The sequence below is a fragment of the Talpa europaea genome (genome assembly GCF_964194135.1).
Source record: "Talpa europaea genome assembly, chromosome: 5".
Lineage (NCBI taxonomy): Eukaryota > Metazoa > Chordata > Mammalia > Eulipotyphla > Talpidae > Talpa > Talpa europaea.
In genome coordinates, this window is record NC_140071.1 from 134,083,698 (window position 1) to 134,108,698 (window position 25,001).

Here is a 25,001-nt window from a genome sequence, read left to right on the forward strand (position 1 = left end):
AACCTTAGTGGACTGGACTTAGTTGTATTTTGTTGTATTCTGTTGTTTTTCGGGGTCATGGATGCAGTGTTCCCCATTCGCCAAGGGAAACTTGTGGAAGGATGATGACTGTACAGCAAAAAACCCTGACATGGTGGACTGTAAAGCGAATTAGGCTTTTTGCGCCAGCAGCCTCTGTGGCTACAACCTGCGGCCTTGATCGCGTTAAGGGAGGTGTTGGGGAGCTGTTATGGACCTCTGGGGCCTGGTGTGGGCACCGTAAGTGTGCGCATCTGAGCCTGGAGCCTGGGCTTTAAGGGCAGCACCACTCAGGGCTATGGGAGGAAAAGTGTAAAGATTCGTGAGGGGCTGGGAGGGTCTATTGCCTGCCTGCCTCCTGCCTGGTGCGCCTGTGTACCTGGTTCCCTGAGAGCATTAAAGCCTGAAAATAACCACTGAGGGCTTCGGACCGCTCCTTCATCCGTGGGCCTGAATAGATCACGAAACTGCCCCGTGCTTGCTGGCTCTAGGGCAGCGCCTCTGCCCAGGCGTGATGGGACTTGGTATCTCCGCAGCACAACACAGTGGTGCCTGCTGTTTCCCGAGAGTCCCACACCTTTAAGGTATTGAGTATCTCTGTAGGAGTCCCCAGTTTGTCATATGGGGAACAGGTTGGTTAGTCGTTCAATGCATAACACTCAAATGTATTAAAACCTGGGGTAATACTTTAGTCCATCCACCATCTTGCCTGTGAGTAAGTAAATCTGCTTTAATATTCTGTTGCTTGCTGGGTTCCACTCGTGTCATGTTATCTTGCCCAGTAACAGTGGCAGTCTTGTGTTCTTTCTATTGAAGGTCTAACACAGTAGAGTATGGTTTTTACGTTTTTAAAGATTTATTTATGCAGGGCCTCCCCGGTGGCACAGCGGTTGAGCACTGGGCTGCGAAGCTGCCCGCGGCCTCTGCAGCGCTGGTTCGATCCCTGGCTGCTCCCCGGCCACCAGAGGAGGGTCCCACATGGCGCGCAGACCTCTCCTGCCGCCCGCTGCTCCCCTCAACAGTGTATTTCGGTCCTTCTGCCTGCTCTGCTCCCCGCTCTGGCTCTGGTGAATTCTCTCACCCTCCCGTGCTTCTGACTGTACCCAGTGCTTGTATAAATAAATAAATCTTTTAAAAAAAAAGATTTATTTATGCATACAAGACCTGGGGTACAAGCCAGAGGAGGGGTGGGGGGTGAAAGGATTCACCAAAGACAGAGTGGGGAGCAGAACAGGTGGATCTATTGAAATACACTGCTGAGGGGAGCAGCAGGCAAGACAGGAAAGGTCTGCTGCACCATGTGGGTTGCTCCCTGGCTGGCTGGGGATCGAACTCATGCTGCAGAGGCTGCAGACAGCTTCATAGGTTGCGTCTTAACCCCTTTGCCACCAGGGAGGGCCCAGTATGGTTTATCCTTATGCAGCAGATGTCAGAACTCATTTAGAGCATGCGGGTTTGGGGTTCCGGCGTACCCCTCACCCTGCCCTGTAACACTTTGGCAGTTATCTCAGGCATTGTTTAGAGCATGCAGACATGCTGCTATTGCTTTAACCAAGTGGCTGTATTTCTAGGGCAAGCCTGCATCCTTCCCAATCCATCCCATCCCGCCTGGGTGCTCCAAGGGCGAGTGGATGCATCCAATCTGCTGTATCCAAAGAAGGGTCAGTTGCTACAGATTTTTCCTGAGCTAGGGCATCAGCTACCTGATTGTTTGGGGGCATCAGTGCCTAACTAGGACGTGGAGATAGTGAGGGCCGCCTAGGCTCTTGCAGGAGAACCCAAATGTCTTTCCATAGAACCTGATTCCATGAGAACTTGTTTATGACCATTTACCCCCGAGCCTCCATTATTGTTCAAATTCCTTAAGAGTGGAACTGCCAGGGTAAAGAGCTAACAGCCAGGGCTCCCGAGTGCGCATCGGCCCAACCACTTGAGTTCAATCCAGCCCTGACTCAGCGGTTTGTCCCCTTTCCATCCAGGCGGTGCCGGTGTTGAGCTGCACAGTGACTGCAGTCCTTGGGGATGCGCTATCCCGGGCAGGCCATCTGCGCACTGGGGATCAGGGGGAATTCTCCCCATCCCATCTCTGTGGCTCCCGGGAGCCACTACAGGAATGGGGCCTGAGGCCTCTGGAGGATGTACACACTGTGCAGAAGTGGGCTGGCACACAGGGCGCCCCTCTGTGCCAATAGGCTGCTCCACAGAGTGGGGGTTCGAGCTATGGCAGAGGCGGGCGGATGGGAGAGGTCTCACTGTGCTGTTCCTCTATGAAAGCCCTGCCTGGAGGAGCTGTGTGAGATCTAGGGGATGTTCTGTGGAACAGATCAGGTGTCGCCCCAAGATGAGACCAAAGCCTTAGGGGGTGTGCTCTCTCCTGCTGTTTCATTTCAGTGTCAAAGCTCTACTTCTGGAACCACACACTCATCTAGTTCAAATGGTAGAAGGGCTTGGGAAATGCCCTGATCTTTAATCTGCTTCACTAGGATTTTTGCTTTTTTTGTTTTTGGGTGGGGGGACCCTCACCAGCGGCCAGGGAACGAACCGGGGCTGCAGAGGCTGCGGGCAGCCTCGCAGCCCAGCACTTAACCGCTGCGCCACCAGGGGAGGCCTGATTTTTGCTTCTTACAGGCAGCCTGGTGTTCGCCTCCTGTGTGCCTTTTGTTTACCATGCGGTGTACGTGTAAGGGCCAGAGGTGCGGTGTCAGGCGGGGGATAAAAGTTATCTCAAATCCCCAAAAACGCTTGCACTTGTTTTTCAGCCGCTTAGGTGTTGGATAGGCTTGTGCCTTGTTAATTTCCACCTCTGGGATAAAGTCTCCGCCAACCAAACAATTCCCTGAAACTGCACAGTGGTTTTCCATGAGCTCATCACCTGTTCTATCCCCCGCAGATGCCCCAGCACAGCCTGCAGGATGTCCTGCAGAGAAGCAAATCTTCTCATGCTAAACGTACATCATCAATGGCACACAGGGTCCATCATCAATGGCACACAGGGTCCATTTTACTAAAGTGGGGACGGGTCCCGAGGTGCCATCCTGTGGCATATGGCGGGGCATGCGTGCAGCCAGGCTTCCAGTTGAGTGGGCCATCGTTGCCTCTCCCAGGTGCAGTTTAATCTCGAGACTCAGCAGCCAGGTGTGTGCTGTTAAAGGCATTTGCTAGAACCAGGGCAGCGCGGTGCACTCCTAGACTGTGGCCAAGGGAGCAATGCTGGAGACAGCCACATAGATGGGGGCGGGGGGGGGGGACACTACTTTGTCCAATTATTGGTGGTTCATGGTCATCCATGGGAGCCGCTGGCCGCACCAATCTACTCAAACCTTTATAGGCCGGGTGTGCAATACCCATTCGGTGCTGCTCTTGGGTAGTTTCTGAGGCCTCCAGGAAATCTGTATTGCTTGACAGTCACTATTCTGCAGAGTGCATATGTACTGGTTCCCAGCTGGTGTGGTGACTCTAACCTGGAGGCAGAATCAACGATTCAGGTTTGCAGAGTCTGACCTTGTTGGGTTATCAATACCCAACGTGTTCTCTGGTGTTGGAGAGGCAACCCCATATTCTCACGGTGGAGAACACCTACTTTGCAGTGTCAAAGGAACTTTATCATTTGTTTTCTCTTGAACCACTGATAATGCCACGGAAGCCAGGAAAACTCACAGGGTTACCATGTCCTGGAGCTGTAGTATCAGTCGCCACACTGTGTTTATTTCTGGGGGAAGTTTTCTCAGGATTGGAATTACCTCCAATGACCCTCACCTGGCTTGCACCTATTAGCTGGGTATGGGAAGCACCTGCCCCAAACAGGACAGTAACCTGAGGCTCTGCTGAAGCTGTCAGGATTCCTGATGGTCAGGGCTGGATGGCCAGTCTGGCTATGGCTCGGATTTAGCCTTTTCACCAACCAACCAACACAGAGCCGGGGTGTCAGTTTATCATCTCAGGTGGGGTCCTGGCAGCCATAATGTCAAGCCATATTTGCTTCTGGGTCAATTACTGGACCCTTTTAACCTCTTGAATATCCTTTCAAGCTCCTTTGTCTCAAGTCCTTTCCAAATCCCTACTTTGTCAGAATTAGTTCGCCCAAATCACCAGTGGATCTTCCAACTGAAAAATACCCTGTCTCATGACGGGCTCAAGCTGGGTATCCACATCCCATGCTAGAGATTGGGCGTGGACTGCAGTACCTGGACTTCCATGCTGAAGAGACTACAGCCCTATCAGTGTCTTCAAAGACAGTGGCATAGGCAGCCTCTTTCATTTCCAATTCCCTAAGAATTTTTGCACCTCTTTATAGACATCCAGTGCCTCATGCACCAAGGGAGATGCAACTCATTGGGTCAAGGCTCCCTGCTGGCTAGAGTAAGCCAAGCTGTGAAGTGAGCACCTTGAGCCCAGCACCACGAAGGCACTGCCGAGCGGGGGATGGTCATTCTCTCTGACTCCTGCCCACTCGGAAAAGAGACGTCACTCCCCCCGCCACCCCCCCCCCCCAACCCCTGTAGCCATATCCACCATGCCTGGGCACTTTCCTTGGCTTTTTGCTGGACTTGGCAGCACTATCAATCAGCCCGGTGGGCACATATTCCCACAGCAGGAACACTTCCTGAACTGGGGGCCGCCCCACTGGCTGGTGGTGGTGCGGATTTTGCTCTCCTTGCATCAGGGAGGGCACGGGGCTTCTGTCCCTTTACTGTCATCACCGTAACATTCCCCTCTTCCCTCCTCTCAGTATTCTGGGGTTCCACCTGTCTGCATCAGTCAGGCTTTGTCTTAAGCACCTGTACCTTATTTGGAGCCTAGTGTCCTCGCCTTGCAAAACAGTGTGCTAAGGTCTCCAGCTCATCTTGCTCTCCCGCTCTACATGCTACTTCAAAAGCTAACACATATTAGAGACATTATTTTTTAATTTCAACTCCTCCAACCTTTAAATACATTTCAGTTGGGCTTGGCGACCAGCGAAACTGCCCACAGTGGAGACAAGTCCGCTGTCCGCCACGCCCTCCCCTCCCCTTGTCGGCCTTGTGGGCTATGTGCCGCTCCTCAAACAAGCACATTAAAGCAGTTGGCATTTCAGGGCATCCTTGTACTCAAGTGACATTCTTCAAGCACCTAGCAAAAGAGTCCACCCCTCCTTGGCCCCAGAAATTGATGACCAATCCCTTGGCTCTCCCTTTGCCAACACTCATTTCTTCAGTCCCTTGGCCCAGCTCACCAAAGGCTGACTCGCAATCTTGCAGGTTTCCTGGGTGAGATCTGTCACTGGTCCCTGTACACACCAGGCAAGGAAAGACCAGACAAAGGGGCTGCCCACCCAGGCTAGCAGATGGCAGGTTTACTAGGCAAGGGAGCTTACATAGGAGCCATGGCTTTCGGCAGCTGCAGGTCAGGTGGACTTTGTGTCCATCAGAATCTTTAGAGGCTTTCTTTTGGGTCAGTAATGTTCTAAGCCCACGTCATCTCAACAACACATTGCTTTACATGTTAAAGCTGCAGAATGGTTTATGCACACGATGAATTCAGAGAAACAAATGACCAAGAACACATTCGTCACGTCACTAAATGATTTAAAATCCAGAGGATGATAAGCTTTGCATCCATTAGATGACAGAATTTTTTTTTTTTTTCAGAGTTTGTGCTTTACTGTCTTAGAAATTAAAGTATCATTTTTTTCTTTTAATTTCTCCTTAGGATTTTATCAAGGGTCTTTCCATTTTGCTCCGGGGAACGGTACAAGAAAAACTCAACTGGGCATTTAATTTGTATGACATAAATAAAGACGGCTACATCACTAAAGAGGTAAGAAATGCCCTCACCCATGCTGCTCAGCTGGTCTTTGGGGACCATTTTTATTTTTTAACTTCAAAATGAAATTGCAATTGCTATTTTGAAAATAGTAATAGGAAATCTACACTATTTTATGTGGTGGTCAGTGTATTCTAGTAAAAAATCTGGAATGAGAGGGAACAGTTTTCAGTGAATCGCCAAAGTAAATAGAGACACACAGTATACCGAGCATATCTTGGGCAGCTAGTTTGTCCTGTCTACTTGGTATACAATAAATACTCTGTTCTCAGTCGCCTCCAGAACCTGAGGTATCTTGTGGCCCCTGCAATCCCTTTCTATCCCCGCCTATGTTTATTATACCTGACAAACTGCGTGTTCTATGCTGAAAACATCTTGATAACTTACCTGCACTCAAGACATCTCAAAAGGTCTCACCCATGCTCTACAAACTACACATTATCTTTACAATAGAATGGATATTCTCAAATGCAGATGTATTAGTTATATTACCAACTTAATCCAGAGGTTTTATGTTGAAACTTTTAACAGGGAGGCAACAAGTGTGAGATAAGTCTGAATGTCTAAGTAATTATAGTTTTATTAAGATTGAAAATGACAAGTCAAAAACTAGATCTTAATCTTAAAAGAAAAAAAATGAAATTTTCAGGCATTTACCAGTCATATGTTGACTAATTTACCAGTATGACTTCTTTAAAGCCAAGCAGGGAAAAATATAAGAATACAAATTCCTGTCAGTTAGGTCATAGTGCAGTCCTGGTGACATGGACTTGATTGTATTCTTAATGGAAAGTGACAATCAGATAAGCTATATAATAAATCAATACAAAATATAGTTTATGTGAAGTCTGTGGCAACACAACCACCGAACCAGAGTTATTTCCTTTCTTGATTCCGTTATATTTGTGGGAATTTACGTCATCTTGAGACAAAGATCAGAATTCTTATGTTCTGATTCTGCCACTTTTAAGGACTGTTAAAGCTGATGGCTTCTCGGGGACAACCAAAGACATGTAATGAAGAATCAAAGAAAGGTCAAATATTTGAAACAGAGTAAGAATAAGCTGTCAGAGTGAATTATCAAACAGTTTTGCAGCCAGACTTGAATATCTTTTACTTTTTAGGAAATGCTTGACATAATGAAAGCGATATACGACATGATGGGTAAATGCACATATCCTGTCCTCAAAGAAGATGCGCCCAGACAACACGTCGAAACATTTTTCCAGGTAGGAATGCAAGTAGAAGTCAGAGGAAGAGAAACTAACAGTAAATTTTCCGACGTTTGCAAGTGTCATTAACCCGAACAAACAAGGGGGTGGGGGATATGGACAGGGCCGAAACAATAGCATTTCACCAGCTTCATAATTGGTTTTGAATTTATTGTAATATGGGAAACTCATTACGTCCTCGCTAGAACACTAAGAAATTCCCATGTTTCACGTGGAGTCCTCAATTTTCACAAGGCCTCAGTTTATAAACCCCCATCAGCCCCGTTTCTTGATGAGAAAAATCAAAGCTCTGAACGTTCCAGCAAATTGCATCAGCTGTCCCCGAGAAGACAAGATTTTACCTAGTGTGGTGAATTCCTCCAACAAATCTTTACTGTCTGTTGAAAAAGTTAACGGCCTAAAAACAGCCGTGTGATTCTGCTGGCTAAGGAGCTCCTACTGTGTGCTCTGAAGCCGCTCTTCCCCAAAGACAAGCAGCTGGCTTTGTTCCAGCCACTTGAGCTTATTCGGTTTGGGTGTTTAGTCTGAAAAGTGTTTGCTTCTTTACTTCCTTGACAGAAAATGGACAAAAATAAAGATGGAGTCGTTACCATAGATGAATTCATTGAAAGTTGCCAAAAAGTAAGTAATGAAGCAAAGAACTAACCCTTTTGCTTCTAGCTACCTACCATGAGCCGAGCAAATTCTAACATTTATGCGGCTAAGCTTCTTAATGCAGCACAGCTGAGGTAAGCTCTGTCTGTTCAATTGGTCAGTATTACAGAGCGCCTCCCCTGGGGGGGGGGGGGGGGCTAGGTGGAAGTTCTAGATATAAAAACGTTGTGCATGTAGTTTTGCTCCCCAAATTCTTTAGAGAGAATTTGCCAAGGATAAAGTATGATTTGAATTGCTCTTAGCATATAACATGTATATCGTCACAGTTTCCCAGACTTAGAATACCAATTGGGTCACTGGCCAAACTGAACACCTGATTTCTAAGAGAACTATCACTGCCTAAACGTGTGCGGTGATCTTTGAGAAAATTCACGTGGTGAATTTTCAGTCAGCTTAGTGGAGATGTTACTTGGCTTCAAACAGAGGGAGTCCACCAGAGTTGGTGACCAGTTACTGTTACGCTAGGCAACTCAGAGAACCATTCACATAGTGTCCATTTGCCCCTCAAATGCCCAAAGTCTATCCCTTAAGTTTATAGGGAAAATGTTAGCCTGAACATAGCCACGGGGAGACCTTTCCTTTCTAGGCTTTCTGAAGATCAGATTTGGCCTTAACAGAACCACAACAAAAGGTGTAATTCCTGAGTACCTGTGACCCGACCCCCAACTCTTATGAGGGTGGCTCGCGTACAAACCCTGTTCCTTCTTCACGGACGCACTGTAATAGGGCCTGGAAGCTACAGGAATGCCAGCAGCTCACTGTCTTACCCTCAGTGCCTCTTTCATTTCCATTCTGGCCTTCTGGCGCAAGAACCCTCTGTGAACAGCAAATAAGAACAGATGATGTTCAAAGCCTTATAAAAAACTAAATGAGTTCTCCATTGTCTCTGTGGGGAATGGATAGAATGAGATTTACATTTGCAAATATTTAGTATTTGATTTTTTCTTTATTGGGGCCTGTTTATTTGCAACAGGTGCTTTTTCCTCCAAGTGAATTAAATGGACTTTCTTACAAAAAGCATTATTTGGAAGTACAGAAATACAAGCTATCTGCAGTCAGGAGTCTGGTGGGCAACAGCCAGGACGATTCTTAAAGGAGGAAAACAGATAAACCCAATGACAAATTCTTCCTGCAGGATGTAAAAGCTTTTAATGCAAAAGGTCTATATTGTCAATCACTTGCAGAGAATCAAAGACTTCAGTGAACAATGATGCAGATACGCTGAGTTTAATCCCGCTCTATTTCTCCCTTACAGGATGAAAACATAATGCGCTCCATGCAGCTCTTCGAAAATGTGATTTAACTTGTCAGCTAGATTCTCAATCAGACAGAGAGGTGTGAACTATTCTACTGCACTTACAGTTGGAGCTGCCCTTGTAGCATAGACTGCTCAGCTTACACTGAGGCATATCATGCAAACAAGCTTTGTTTTAATATAAAGCAACCCCCAAAAGATTTGAGTTTTCTGGTTAAAAATTTGCATCCTTTTCATAACGCCACTGAGTTCTTGGGATGTTCTAAACCATTTCATACCCTGTGAATATTCAAAAGTAACAGAACCTGGCATATAGTTTTATGGATTCTCTAGCCACGGGACTATTGAGGCTTTCATGTTAAGAGTGATTTTAAAATATCAGTGTTTTGCTACTCATCTGTAAGTATTCAGCCCCGGGCGTTTCAATGGTTTTTTACAATATTGGCATCTGCACTTAATTTCAAGAAATTAGTTTCCACGCTTGTATGCTATAATTTCATTTACATAAACAAGATTACTACAATTAGAAAACAAACCCACACCCAGTCCCAGTTTTGATGGATCTGCTGCCTTCTGTCACAGACATCCATTTAGCTGGCATTTTTCAATGACACTAAATTAGCTTACTGCCAGCTGTCAGCATACGCACCATAAAGTTTATTTAATGAGCATTTAATTTTTCACAATATACATTACAGGCCTGCACAATGTATATAATTTTGGATTTGTTTAATCCTATAGGCTGAGGCTTCTATTGTTATTAAATGAAAGTCTAAAAGGTACGAATCAAAGCAAGGACGTTTCCAGGACATCTGTCAGAGCAGAGTAATGCTGAAAAACAAGTCACTCTTAGCAGCATTAAAGGCCTAGTCTGTCCTCTGCCCTCCTCACAGCACGTTTGTCACGTGCCATCAGGAACAAAGCAACCTGACTAACCCCATGCCTACTAGGAATGACCAGCAAGCAGAATTCACTTTGAAAGCACCAGTAATTCCATCGTGTTGAAAACTACAATGCCAAAAGATCATGGAAAATGAATACAAGTGCTAAACAGCCCTTCTGGACTACATTATGATTTAGCGCATCATAAAATTCCCATAATTCCATTTCTTTTGAAAGATTTTAAGTCAAAATTGCAAGTCGCCACATGACTGAAGACATACACACCTTCCCTGTTTTGCTGAAATATCACCAAGAGGCTTCAGTAGGAGGAAATTTGTAACTGTCTTTGCAACAATAAATCAGGTATCTATTCTGGTGTAGAGATAGGATGATGAAAGCTGCCCTGCTAGCACCAGTGTAGAAATTAAGAGTAGTACAATACATGTACACTGAAATCTGCCATCGCGTGTTTGTGTAAACTCAACGTGCACATTTTGTATTTCAAAAAAAAAAAACGAATAAAATGTTTATAACTCAGTATACTATGTTATAGCTCTTTATTCCAACACTTTACAATCACTAGCTTACAAATACCATGCTTTGCTTCTGGCATTTTCTGGACTGGTGACCTCATTGTGTGGTGCTAAGTGCAGTGAGAAACAGCAAGAGCAGGCCAGCGGGCAGGCAGCTATTTTAGATCCTAGGCTCTGAGGATGTGGCGAGTGAGTACAGACCTGAATGAAATGTGTGACCAGACAAGGGGGCCAGAGCTCAGAGGATGAGCATTTCTGCCTCTTCGATTACAGCTGTGAGGCTGTGTCTGTAAAGAGAATTGCAAAGAAGTAGCAAAAGAGGAGTAAAGAAAGTATCCTTTAACTTTGCCAGGATATGCTACTGCTATTTCCGTGTCAAAGACTGACCTTCCACTTGCCCCTTCGGCAGCGCTGATCTGCTTCAGGCTTGGTGTGGTCCACAGGCGCCCGCCGACCTGGGAGGTGGAGGGTCTTGCTCTCTATTTCTCTTCCTCTATTCCTTTCTCAGACTGCATTAGCTTCCACTACACCAACACTCAGAACTATGCCTACAAATTATGTTTAAAGCTTTTTTAAAAAATCGAATCACTACATATAAGCAAGTACAACAAAACTGCTGACTACACAGGCATTTTAAGATTTTAATTTCTGAATATTTTTGTGTACTAGTATTTTCAGGCTATAAAATATAAAAATAGCATTTACTTAAATATAATTAATACCTAAAGTTTAGGTAGTATTAACGAGTTGTAATAAACAACAGAGAATTTATACATTTAAAATAAATTTCCTAAATGAGAACACTCCAGAAATTTTCCCAAGCATTCTATATTATAAAACACATATTTACAAAGAGTAACAGTGAATTCTCAAGTTTGTCTACCATTTTACATTTTCACAGCCCTCATAAAACTCAAGAAATAGGAAAATGTCTCAATCGGTGCACAGCTACAAGCTGTGCCAAAGGGATGTTATAAATAAAGGCACTAGGAAGCAAGTACAAACAGCTACTGTAACTCAATAGTGGTTGGTCACACAAACCATACAAATATAAAAAATAAACCCCACAAAACCATACTTACAGAACTGCTTTTAATTGTCTTCCATCATTAGCCATTCTTTTTTGTTGATGAATAACTTGAACTATGATTTAGTGCAACTGTAGATACTTATCGAAAACCAGCAAATAGTGAATGGTCGAGGTGATTTCATGTGAATAGTGAGGTGAGTCTGACAGCGCCAGCGGCGCCCATGCTCCGTGCTGGCCGCCGTCCGAGGTCCCCGTGCTCAGCAGCAGATGGAGCAGTAAGTTGGAATTTTAGATTTGATGATGATAAGGCTTCCCTGTTAACAGAACAGGACCAGCCGGATTAGCCTCCTGCCACCTCCCTAGTGAGTGTTACATTTATAAGAGCATGGCTATCTCCAAAGCAGAGAATGATGAAATGAGAAGACTATCTTTCTGAGGCAATAAAACATATATTCTCATTTGTTAAAAACACCTGCCAGAAAGGCAGTGAGGGACCCACAGTCAGCTTCTGCCAGCCGCGTCACTGTCAAATCCCAGTTAGGATTTCTCTGTGCCTCAGTTTCCAGACTGTTACTATTCCCCTCTAACAAAATCTATCTCTGATGACTACAATGAAAATGATAAATGAGTTTAATGTCTAGATAGTACTCTGTAGCCTACCTGGCCTGTAGTAAGTTCTCCTGTGGCTCAATAAACATCAGGGTGTAAGTATGTGCTTTTCCCAAGACAAATGTGTGCATCACTTGGAAAGATAATTTTAACACACTTCAATTTAAGGCAGGTAGTAAACTGATTAGTTATAAGAAAACGACACTGTGGCCCCCTGTAACTGGCAATTTTCTTTCATTAGAAGGTGAGTCATCCCATCTCTGTGATAACACACAAGCCCAAAGGAAATGGGAAACAGCAATACTGAGTCCTTTATAAAAACTCATTTTAAAGAAAGAGAAATATATCTAAATATTAAGTTTTTAGAAGGAAAGAAGAGCATTAATTTCATGAAGGATTACAAAGCATGAAAAGCAAGAATAAGCCAGAGACAATTTCATATGTAACTGCAATTTTCTAATATGATTCATCAATAATTACTATTAAAATATTATGTAAGACATAATAAAGAGGGAACAAGAGAAAAAAAAGATCAAAGGGAGATAATCCTAGCAGTTCTGGTAAACTTCAAAATCTCTTTTTGATATTAGCACGACTCAAAACTAACAAGACCGCGTGGCAATAAAAGGAACTTGCGTGCTGTCCCTGGGACCCTGGCTGGTCAGCCACACCCTGGGCATGCCCCTCCAAATCTGAGGGTGCCGCTTCCAGGTCTTAATCAGATGCAGAAGAACCCTGCTGTACATGCCCACATGCTAACTGTGAGGTCTGCCCCTCCCACTCAGCCCACCCCCAGCACCAGTTCCCAGGGTGTGTGGAAACACGTGGGAGAGCTGCAGACCCAAAACATGCGCCAACATCGTGTAGTGCCTGCTTACTGGCCTATCGCAGGGAGGAAAGGGCGCTTTCATTTCACATTCTCATTCACAGAACAGCAAGCAACTTCCGCGAGAGAAGAATTTCCTTTCTGCTAAGGCTGGACACTGACTGGCTAGGAAATGGCTTGTACATCTCAAGAAGGTACCTGAATGCTGATCCTCTGCCCAGGACCCACACATACACACAACAAGGAACTCCATTATCTAGCAGCTTCCTCCTCCTAAATTTCATCCTACGCATTCATCATAGAAAGAATGTAATCAATTTCAAGTCACTGGAATTGGTCAAATTAAGTAATCCAGACAAAGCTTACACCAAAACATCTGCCATTTTAAATCTGTGTATGATCGCACATATTTTCATTGTAATTAATTCCTTGGAAAGTATCTAGAATGAATCTGTGTTCTGCAACATTAAGATAGCCACATGCAAGTCTATCATTAAGAGCTGATTAAACATAATCTCCAAAACAAGACTAGGTCATTGCTTTATGAAGTTATTTCTAAGACTAGATTATCTGAACACTTCTTTCAAGTGATTAAAAACCAATTAACCTAGCTATCTGACACTGTAGGGATAGCACTGGGATCCACTATCCACCACACTCCTGCAACTTAGAATAATCAACTGAACTCCCTGTGGGAGTGTGTGTATGAGAGAGCACGCGAGAGCAAGCGTGCGCTTGCACTAATGTGCAATCCCAGATGTGTAATGCAACCATCTGAAAATTTCATTCTAGTCTTTGATTATGGACAAACTGTATTTTAGTCAGAAAAAGATGACAAAGGAACAACAAAAACACTCTCTAACGAGTGCTCAAAGTCCACAGATTTTTCCACTAGTCAAGACAAAGACCATATACAATATTCTCGGGGAAAACCCCATGAGGCTGCACCCCCGTGGTGTGCAGTGGGTGTCCAGGCCTGCACCCACAGCCTTTGTCCCAGGGCCTAAACGCCCTGGCACAGGACAAGCTCTGCTCTGGAATGAAAATAATATCAACATGTGGCTGAAATGAGCTAACACGCCTTTTTTGTGATATCACCAAAACTATTAAAAGAAAAACCACTTGGGAATAACGGTCTGCTTACTCCTCCCCCGTGCTGCTCCAGCTTCTGTAAGGCGCTGGTGATCGGCTCCTTGAATTTCTTGTCCCGCAGTCTCTTGGAAAGCTTCAAAACGAGATTGGCAGAAGTAAATGATTGGAAAAAATAACAGTACACACCATAAACATAGAAACATTTCACATAAAGTACCCTAACTAGAGATAATGCCACTGGAGTCTTCTTTACAGTAAGGATATAAATCCCACTTAATTTACTTTAGATTTCCAGGCTTATTTTAGGAAACATTTGATTGAAGTTTATAGAGATGGCAACCACTATATTTGTTTTAAAAAGGAATATTTATTCACCACCACTCCTACTTTTTTATGGATTAGATACCTGCAGATTCCTATGGGTTCTCAGGTCTATCAGTCTTCCTATAAAGTAAGAAGTTCAAGTTCTAGAAGGTCAGATGGATGGGTTCAAGAAAAAAAAAAGGAATTACAATCAAAATATAGGTCTCAGCCCTGAACTATAAGGATGTACACCTAAAAATCACAGTCGTGAGTCATTCCAGCCAGGACTTCAAACTTTGTATCACGGTGTGCCAAAAAGGTTTAGCCTGACCTGAAGAAAGATATGGCCCTTGCTCTAGGATGGCAACCTCTAAGTCCTTGGAATGTCCCGCCAGGTAAGAATGACTCTACCGGGGGTGGGGAGGCTTGAGGCGCACCAGACTGTGCTAACAATGTGACACGGTAGGGGCACTGGACCACTGCCTATCAGCTCAAGCATGCTGGCAGTCAGCCCTGCCCATGTGACAGGCCCCTAATATGAACCCTGAACACCAAGGCCCAGGTGAGCTTCCAGACAGGCAATACTCTGCATGCTGCCACACACCAGTACCAGCCCACAAGAGTCCTCAGAGGACAACCACTAACTGCACACCTGTCCCTCCACACCTCTTCCCTTTGTGATTTCAACCCAAATCCTTTCCTTGTCATGAACTACAATGAGGAATAGCAGCTGCTCTGCGTCCTCAGAATCCTCCAGCAAACTCTAAAAGCTAAGTGTGGTCTGGGGGCCCTCCTGCGCTGCAGCGCTCCAAGGCGTATTTGTGGTAAGGATTAAATTACATGTAAGATGAAAACCTCGCATCCTGAGTGTTATTTACAGACTTACTAAAATACCTACAATGAAAACCAAAGAAAAAAGATGGTAAACGCAGCCGTGGCGGCACACCAGAGGCACACGGGATGCCCGCGGCTCCCAGGCCGTCAGTGCCACCACGGCTCAGTCACGTCTGTCCACTCAACCTTTGCCTATTCTTTTTGTTACAAACAGAAAAAATTACAAAGAACACTGCTGAGTAAGCGTTCTATGAGCTACAAGGTCTGATCTCTACAGTTGTAGGTCAGCATGATGCGTTTTTACTAGGGGTTTGAATCATTTTAATGATTAAGTTGAGGCCTTTAAGTCAAAGGAGCTACAGAGCGTGAGTGACACAACCTGGCTCTCACGCCCTGGGCACTTACACTCGTCAGCAGGTGTTTCAGGTGGTCATTGAGAGAAGGTCCAACAATGACACTGAGCTGTACCAGAGCATTCAATCCTCTTTCAAACACCTCATCATCCGAATGGACCTGCGGGGGTGAGGGGGTGAGATGGGGGGTGGGGGTGAGGTGGGCGGGGGGGGGGTGCGGTGAGAAAAAGCAGGGAAAAAGAAAGGAAGAACGAGTTAGGAGAAAGGGCAAACAGGTGGAGAAAAAATAGCAAGCTTGGCTATCCAAAATTAGAAGAAAATCAACCAATCCCAGAATTTAAGAAACAACCTTTAATGCTGAAAATCTGAAAGCAAGGAACAAATTTTGGTTTAACTGAAACATTAACTAGACTGCAGCATAAAGACTAATTTGAGGTTCATTATTCTAATTACTCAAAATGCCCCTTTTTACTCCGAGTGCATCCACTAAAGGATTACTTCAATTAAGTCATTATCTGGTCCTGAGTAACAGTGGTTTAATTCTACACACACATCAAAATCACAGATACAGGACTAATCTGCATATAATTTGGCAGAAAAGACAGACACAGAATATTCTAAATGTACCACAGAAAGGCAAAAGGGATCAAGGACACACCAGAGCTGCCTTGAGCACAGGAATCAGTCTAGGAAGCAAAGGCACCGCTTTTTCCGGAGCACCTTGGACCAAAAGTAATTCTCGGAAGCCCTCCTTGGACACGAAGGTGTAGGGATGCTTAGTCTCTCGCAGACCCTGCCATAAGGCCAAAAAAACAAATACAATAATTTGGTTATGTTAACTACAAAGTAACATTTAATACAATTCAAAAGATTAATTTTCTAAGGACATTTAGGAAAGATGGAGAATTTATTTACCTCAGCTAAAGTAATCAGAAGAGGGTCAAATGGTAGATTCTCAGGAGGACATTCCCACTGCAATCTGTGTTTTACTGAGCCATGGACCAATCTAAAATACAAATGTCAGTGAATGTAGCAAAGACGATCATGTAACACACAGCCATGTTATGTAGCACACAGCCATGTTAGAATTATTTTTCACAACAAAAGAACACCAAGACTTTAAATATGAAGATATCATATAAATTCCCATACTTTCAGCAAAATCATTCAGGGCAAAACTAAACAAACCCACATGTGTTAAGCTGACAGTTTTGGAGTTGAATCAAGCTGAGTCTTAATGTCAAGGTATCAAAACATACGACAAGATAGGTAATTTACAGGTAATAAAACAGCAAACAAAATGTGATCTTTAGAAGCAAGGAACATTCTTTTTCAGCCAGAGGTCAGCTAAATCTCACACTGATGATTTAAAGGCAAGATTTATCTCTGATAAAGACCGAAGACAAGGTGGCGGAAGGGCCCACACAGGATTATTCAGTGGCAACCCAAAGGACTGGCTGCGGGGAGCCGCACACATTTCCAGAGCAGGGGACAGCGAGTTTCTGACGGATGAGTGCGCCCGCTGAGCCACAGCGTGGCAGGAACCCTCATCACACCCATCCTGACATTCTCAAATCCTGACTCCTCCTTTACTGTTATTTTCAGAATAGCAAGAGACCTTGGTGACCTTGATTTCACATTTTTAGCAACAGTAAACTGGTTGAAGCGGGAAAAGGGGTATAAGAACCTTAAAACAGGGTCTCAATTCTGAATATAAATATGAAATAATAACAATAAACTGAAGGATGCTTCCTAGGCTGACTTCTCGCAGACCCAAATCTGGACACATCGCTTAAAAATAAATTTTATCGTGAAAATAACATTCTTTCCACAATGAAAGTGAAATATTCAATCATCTAGAACAGGTTAAAATTGAATATACTTAGGAGAAATCACTGTTTCTTGATAGTAAAATCTAGAATATTCTAGTAGAAACTCATACTGCTTTCTTTGAAATAGTTCTGATGTCTATTCAGAAAAGCAACGAGATTATAAAAAGCAAAATGCTATGTACTCATTAAAAAAAATAATTTCAAATATAATTTGAAATATTTTCACAAAAATGAAACAATTTGTTTTAAAGTAAGTTTAAAAACAAAATGGGATTTGCAACATGCTCAACTCAAAGATGCTTACACTGTTTTAGAAATTGGCTCATTCAACTCCTTAAATTATTCGGGAGTTTACTATAGATCTACTGTTATTTCTGTGTTGAACTTAAAATGATTTCCTTCAACGATGTCCCAGGATCTATAACAATCTAACCAGCAAAGTGTAAACCAGTCACCTTTATTTTAACCTCCCTAGAAAAATAACACTTTCAATACATTTACACTGAATACGGTATCGATTTGACGCAATTATTTTGACTAATACAGTAAGTTACATCTTGCATTGATTTTACCTGCAAGGAATACCGCCTTTAGAATAAATAGCTGCAAATGCAGAGGGGGCTCGTGGCTGTTCACCAAACTGAAATCAAAAAGGACAGGAACACAATCAACATTATTATTTCCTCCCACTCTGAGAGCTCATCCATGTTAATCCTGCTCACGTCAGAGGCAAGGGACACCCTGACTTTCAAACCCCTAAGCTGGCATCAAGCGCGTCATTCTGCTGAGCAACAGGACTGAGAAGTTTTCAGTCCTCTCAGGATTCAAACAGCAAACACCATGGTACTTTGCCTACTTCCTTTTACCCAACCTTCCTCGCTCTTGTTTCAGAAGATTTGACAGTAGCTGAACCCAGACATATAACACAGATAAGTATAAATGCTACTAAGTATAAATATTATAAACAAACATCATCCATCTTTTCACACACAACCCCCACCAAGGACTGCCACCTTTCAAGGTGAGGGTTAAGTGGCAAGAGACGTTAAGTTGTGTGCAGCCTATCATTGCCTACTTGTCCTCCTGCCAAAAATGGGTAGTTCTTTAGCTTCTCCCAACTGAAAGGCAGGTGTGTCAGAGTGAAAGATGCACCATATGCCTGGATGTGTTTGCTTAGATACTTAACATTACAACTTTCAATTTTGAACATATTATCTTAAGGATAAATTCTGCATCTAATCTCAGAAACAATTTAGAAGATGTCAATCATAACACTAAATAATCACAGCGTAACCTAATTTTAATACACATGAGCAGAGTTAAAGGAAACTTAGGTACAAAAAGTAAATATTTTACTACATGGTACTTTGAATATAATCAAATGAAACACAGCTGTCAAAATTTACAAAATATAAATTTACTAATCTATTTTAAATATATAAGTAGCTAAAATAATTTTTTTACTCACATGCAGTAATTTAAAAATCTACTTAACAGTGTTAAGTGTAAAGCTAGCCCTCTTACCTCTGGAAAAAACATGTTTTAAATAAAAATGCATAGATGAAATATCATTAAAATATAATATCACTCACTTACAAAGCTTGACCCATATTCTGCATAGTAACTCACAGCAATAGTAATGTTTTAAACATCTAGTCAAAATTCATTCTAATAAAAGTGTTTAAAAATTGCTTTCAAGGGCCTCGCTGGTGGTGCAGGTGGTTGAGCACAGCGCTGTGAAGCTGTCTGCAGCCTCTGCAGTGTGGGTTTGATTCCCAGCCATCCATGGAGAACCCCACATGGCACAGCAGACCTCTCCTGTCTCGCCCACTGGTCCCCTCAGTAGTGTTTTCGGTCCATCTGCCTATTCTAGTCCCCACTTTGTTTCTGGTGAATCCTCTCACCCTCCTGCACCTCTGGCCTGTACCCCAGTTCTTTATAAATAAATAAATTTTAAAAAAAAATTTGCTTTGAAGTGAAAATTTGCTTTCAAAAGAAGTCACATGAAAAAGTACTGCTTACATTGTGTCAAAAGTTAAAACAAATTAGGGCTTTGTTTTACTACTAGTACCTAATACCACCTACTTACTTTTGAAGCTATAGCCCATGTAAATAATTTGCAAAGTTGCACTGCTGAAAAAATATCCTCTTCTATTTTTAATGCCATCACAGACCACAGTTCATCTCCAGACAATCAATGCACTAAATATACACGACTACGCTGAGTTAGCAAGTCTTAAAAAATGTTATTTCTAATGACATACCCGAAATGGGTGCTGCTGAAGCACATTAAGAGTCTAATAACGGTCAAAAAGTGAACATACCTATGAAACAACGCTCAGGTGGAAGCCTGCTCCCAGCGCCCTAGAAGCCTCCAGAGCCTCTTCCCCAGACCCACCCGCCCTGTTCCCAAGGGTGACCATTCTCCCGACTTCCAGCAATGCATTTGGATTAACTTCCACCTAGTTTAGACGTGGTCTTTTCTAAGATACTCAATTCTTAGGTCAAATCATAGAATCATTTCCCAAATAACTAAATTACTACCTTATTTTTTAAAAATAAAATTTAAGACTGGGGCACTAAGGATTACTACCTCAAAAAGATTTTTCTTTAAAGAGTGAAAGAACAATCAAAGTGTCACCAAAACTCCCTCAATTCAACATAGGAAAAGGAAGCAGCAGCCATCAGCGCCCTCCAATATCCGGTGTCCTTGACTCAGATTACAGACAACAAAGGGCCAATTAGATGCGCAAACGATTTCTCATTTCTCTTTCATGAAGCCGGTTACTCTACTTCTGACCTTGGGGAGGTTGTTCACTGCCCCTACCAGTGTGCAACCATCCCAGGCCGGGGAGGGTCACCGTCGGTTCCAGCAGCTTAAAGGAGAACCTTGGCGCCCCCGGCCTCACCCCCACAGGTTAACAGGACGCAGGAGACACCGAGCAGCAGGGAGACAGCAACGCGGGCCCCTGCGCATCTCCACATGCTGTCTCCCCTGGCCGTCTCTCTCGGTCTCTTCCTCTGTGGTCCTCCCGCAGCCGCTCTCCGCCCGGCCATTTGGTGTGACGCTGCCAGGAGAGCCCCAGCCCAGGCCCAGGTGTACCCAGGTGCGCACGCACGCCCGGCCCGGGCCCCACGCCCGCCTCCCAAGCGCCTCCCGCGTGCACGGCCGCAAGTGACCGCCGCAGAGCTAAGGGGGAAAAGCCTGCCCATCCCTTACCCCACAACCCAGCCCCGCAGGGTCCCTCACAGCGCAGCACACCCACAAGTCTCCCGGGGTGAGTGTGAACACTGCCGCCGAGGCCCCCAAAAGCAAACCGAACGCAACAGGATACCACAGAATACACCCAAGCCCAGGCACTACGGGGTCAGGGCACCAACCCAGGGGCAAAAAGGCAAAGAGGAGATGGGCGCCAGCGGAGGATCCATCAAGCTGCAGCCAAAGGCGCTGCTCGTGCGCGCGAGGCGGGGCCACCCCATCGCCGGGGCATCAGCCTCCTGGCCTGCGCGGGAGCCCCCAGCCAGAGACTACACCCACCCGACGTCGGCGACACACTCTGTACTCTTTTGGGGGTAACCGCTCAGTCCCCAGGGGTCTTCTCACTGCTGTCACTCCCGCACTTGGCCTCCGTAACCACCACCTGACAGCAGACCCGGCGTCAGGCCAGCCCTTTGCACAAGCTCCACATGCGGCCTCTCGGCCCCGCCTCCAGCCAGGGTCCCCCGAGGGTGGGCTCCTCTGCGCCTCGCCCGAGAGAGAACAGGACATCACTCAGGGTGACGTCGACAGGGTCGTCCGCATCTTCAGCGTCCTTTCCGCTGCTTAACATCTCCCCACGGCTGCAGAGCCCCCAGCAAGGGCCTCCTCCTTCCCCTCCCTCGGCAGCCTCGGGCTGCTCTCCCGCCTGCCCTGCCCCACGCTGACCTGTCCGCAGGGGCCGCTGCCACTCCAGGCTGTGCCCGCCACAGCTCCCCGGTCGAGAACACAGCCGCCTGCCGTGGCCCTGGGCGAGCAGGGCAGCGCACAAGCAGCTTCGCCCCGAGGCCCAGCGGCCTCTCCTTGATTCTCACCTCCTGAGTGTGCAAATGCGCCCACCCACCCCCAGGAACCACAGGCATAACACCCAACTACCAAAAGTTCTCCCACCTTCTGGAGGAACTTTTACCTTTGCGTTATCACTGGGCCGCTCTGGGTGACTGACGGATCGTGGTCCAATTTCTTCCCCAACAAGTCTGCTACCTCAGGGGTCATGGGCTGGTCCTTGTGGGCCGTTTCTTCCTTCACACAAGGCCTCATCCCACAGCTCCCAGACCTAGTTCACCTCCAGTGCTCCTGCAGCATCTTTAGCTTCTCCCACAGCTCCTGGACTTTGGCCACCACCTGTGCTGCCATGGCGCCTCCAGCGCCGTCCTCAACGCCGTTTGCAGAGCTGTGAGGGGACACTCATTCCCCAGGCCTGCTTCTGAGCAAAGACCATGTCCATACGATGCCCCTCCCCCCACTATATGTAGAGTCTGTTCCACCTGCACCAGGGACTGGGGAGGCACCCAGAAAGGAGGTGGCCCACCGGCACTACATACTGGGGGCCGTCACCCCTCAGAGCCTCCTGAGATCCTCAGAGTTCTCATACCCGCCTGCGTCAAATCCTGCCGACTCACGCCAAGTGTTCTGCAACCACCCCACACCGGGTAGGTTCAATGTGGGTTCAGGCAGCTTAAAAGAGAACCTTGGAGCCCTTGGTATCATCCGCACAGGTTTTTTTAGTAGTACGCAGGGGAGACAAGCAGCAGGGAGACAGCAACTTAGGCCCCCTGCGAATCTATAGCTTTTTCCTTTGGGCTTTCTCTGGCGTTCTCTCTTGGTCTCCTCAGAAGTCGCTCATCCTCTCGTAGCTGCTCTCCGCCACAGCTATTTTTGTGACGCTGCCATTACAGCCTTAGCCTCTAGGTGTGCGCCCTTACGCACGCCCACACCAAGCTCCACGAGTCCACCATCAGGCACGCGCACCCCGCACCCACGCTCCTAAGTGCCTTGAACATTCAAGGCAGCAGGTGATAGCCACAGAGGCTAATGGCTCAAAAGCCTGAGCAATTCACTTACCCTATACCTACCTAAGTGGCAGCGAATTTCACCTGCCAAAGCTACGTCACTCTCATCAACCCCTTCAAAGGCTGAAACCACATCATCTTACCCCGCAGGGCAGGGCCAGACCCCACCCAGTGCTGCGGCCAGGCTGTATTCTCTTTCGGACAGTTCACTGATTTACATACTTATAATTATGCATCTTTATGCACTTACATCTCAAAGTCTGTTAAATCTGATTAATTGCTGTGAGAGGGGAAACGGAGGCTTGTACTATAGTTAGGATTTCTGGTGGAGCTAACTGATAAATCAGAGAGAAATGACTGGAGACCTTTACACAATCATGAAAGCATGTCATTCATCCTATGGCAATTGAATCGAGTTTATTCTGACACCAGAAAGTCCAATAACCATAGTAAATCAAAAAGAAAGCTGATATGTAATTTATTTTATAGTCAACAGTACTCATCCATCAGAGTGACAGGCGGTAGCTAAAATGGCTAATCTCAACATCTTCTCACACACCCACGCTCACATCAATATCTCTGTTTGTCATCATGATCCCCATAGGCCCTTTCTTTGTCACTAGTTTAAAACTAACACACAAGACACGCGTGGGACAGCAATCAGAATGGCGCAGGTGTGCGTAATGCCTATTGCTCTAAAAAAACCACTGAGTTAGGAATCTCTTTTGTACCTACCGGGTTAATTGTTTTAGGGTTAAGTTTATCACTTGGTCGAGGATGAAGTTTTCTTGCAGAGTCTGGAGAACTGGTTGATGATGAGGATTTGCTTCGCTGAACTGTAGTCCTGTGTTTTACTTGTGTGCTTGATGGTGTCCTGAGGTCACAGTTACCTGCAGAGAACAGAATATCAACAAAAAAGAGGTGAAAGCTACAAAGCTCACCCCCCCCCCCATACACACAATAGTGTGTCAACTAAATCCCCTTCTTTGTTTAGAAAGCAAAGTTCTATACCTGCCACTCTGCTTCTCAGCTGCTCGCCCCCCTGGCACTCTGATTTCTGCATTGCTTCCCTCCTACTCCTGCAGCTGAATAAAACATAATTTCAACATTTAGGAGGTTGGGAGATTCATTAATAATGTAAACTTCAAAATGGAGCAGAATAGAAAACACAGTGAAAGACACACAAAACTGATAAGGTGTGGGCAAAATACTTGAACAGACCAATGAGAATATATGAAATGTCAACTTCACTAACATCAGCAACCGCAAATTAGAACGACTGGCTAAGAAAATAAGGGCTACAAAAACATTTCTTTTTTCCCCATTCAAACTGTCAAAAGAGACTTTTAGAAACTGGATTGCATTTCTCTGGCTGTTCAGAGAATACAGCTTTCTGAAAGACATGGCTGCCATATTCCCACAAGCTCCACCTTGTCTGGCCTGTTTACTTTCCAAGTTCCAAATGCGAACATCTGCCTATCAGCTCCTCCTTTTCCAGTGATGCAGCCAACTTCCCCACTCAACTTTTCATCCGCCCCTTGAACTGCGCATAAGCTAGAAACACCTTGTGAAACAGAGGTAGCTCCAGTTTTCTGATCCACTTAATCTGAACACCTACACGCTCACAACGTCGGAATACAAACAAAGCCGACTCCACAGTGGAACCTCACTTTTCTTTTAGGCGTCCTTTGGCGCTGCAGGTCATCTACAAAGCACTGTAGGCACGTGTCGACGCTGGCAAGGCAAACATATGCCCCTTTCTTCTCTTGGACATCTCCTACATCCTATTTCTCTGCCTGGATGCATTTCCTTCCTGCAACCTGGTTTGAGACGACTGCAAATAAATGGGGGGCTAACCGGTCAGCGGCGGAGGCCATGTTCATGTCCTGCTCTCTATCCCCTTGCTCAGGAAGTTACAGAAGCATGGCCGGCGCCCCATTAAGAAAGCCGTGCTCTCATCTGGCCTGTACCCCAGTTCTTGTATAAATAAATAATCTTTAAAAAAAGAAAGAAAGCTGTGCTCTAGTGCTAAAGCGCCTCCATATGTCAAAGGCCAGAACCACAGTCCCATATTCACCTATCCCAGTCACCCCCTTTTTTTCCTATTAAGTAAATCTAAAGGGCCAGTATTAGGGACTTGAAACTGTTAGGGGGTTTCATCTGAGACTATATCCCAGCATCCATATATTTGATCTTCATCACCATGGAAATGGTGGCAAAAAGTGAAAGGGGGGAATTGTTAGGGGGAAATGATGTCCTAAGTTAATCCCACACAGGCTTTGTGGACTCCACTCCCACTCCAGACTAAAGCCATCAGGACATTGGGAAAGACAAATCCCGTCACCACCAAAGGGAAGGTGGCAGGGACCCGAGGGTGGAGTTAAGCAGCCAGGTTGGGTATAAAAACCAAACACGTGGGCCTTGGGGTCTCGCTCTGTTGCTCGCCTCCAGGTTTCACGGCTCCTGGCTTGCAGCCAGTTCTCAGAGTGCCATTTGGGATTCCAGATCGGCGGATCCGGTAGGACTTATTTAAAACTTTGTCTCCCACTTTTCTCCCTAAGCTGTACATTTCCTCATTTCCCCTTCCCTTGTAAATAAACCTTTTATGAACCTTTCGCGTGTGCCTGCAGTAGAGCATGGATAAGTCCATTTAAGCGCGCGGGTGGGGACCCACAGTCAGGCACCCCGTTTTGTATC

The 25,001-nt window shown here is 45.3% G+C and overlaps 2 protein-coding genes across 7 annotated transcripts in view; one reads left to right on the plus strand and one right to left on the minus strand.

The window, feature by feature from the left end:
- KCNIP4 (potassium voltage-gated channel interacting protein 4) overlaps window positions 1-9,009 on the plus strand; it is a gene marked incomplete at both ends in the record, with an annotated part of 891,330 nt that extends 882,321 nt beyond the window's left edge. For all 6 annotated transcript variants that reach the window (XM_084233318.1, XM_084233322.1, XM_084233321.1 and 3 more), the window contains 4 exons: window positions 5,707-5,814; window positions 6,945-7,049; window positions 7,611-7,673; window positions 8,962-9,009. In XM_084233318.1, coding sequence (XP_084089444.1) covers window positions 5,707-5,814; window positions 6,945-7,049; window positions 7,611-7,673; window positions 8,962-9,009 — 324 coding nt within the window. The remainder of the gene's footprint in view (window positions 1-5,706; window positions 5,815-6,944; window positions 7,050-7,610; window positions 7,674-8,961) is intronic.
- Window positions 9,010-11,663: 2,654 nt separating this feature from the next.
- PACRGL (parkin coregulated like) lies at window positions 11,664-23,367 on the minus strand (the record flags this gene model as incomplete). Its single annotated transcript, XM_084233768.1, has 8 exons — window positions 11,664-11,720; window positions 13,986-14,066; window positions 15,476-15,583; window positions 16,082-16,216; window positions 16,339-16,429; window positions 17,828-17,895; window positions 23,040-23,194; window positions 23,316-23,367. The coding sequence occupies 8 exons, from the start codon at window positions 23,365-23,367 to the stop codon at window positions 11,664-11,666; spliced, it is 747 nt and encodes a 248-aa protein (XP_084089894.1).
- Between the last annotated feature and the right edge of the window lie 1,634 nt (window positions 23,368-25,001).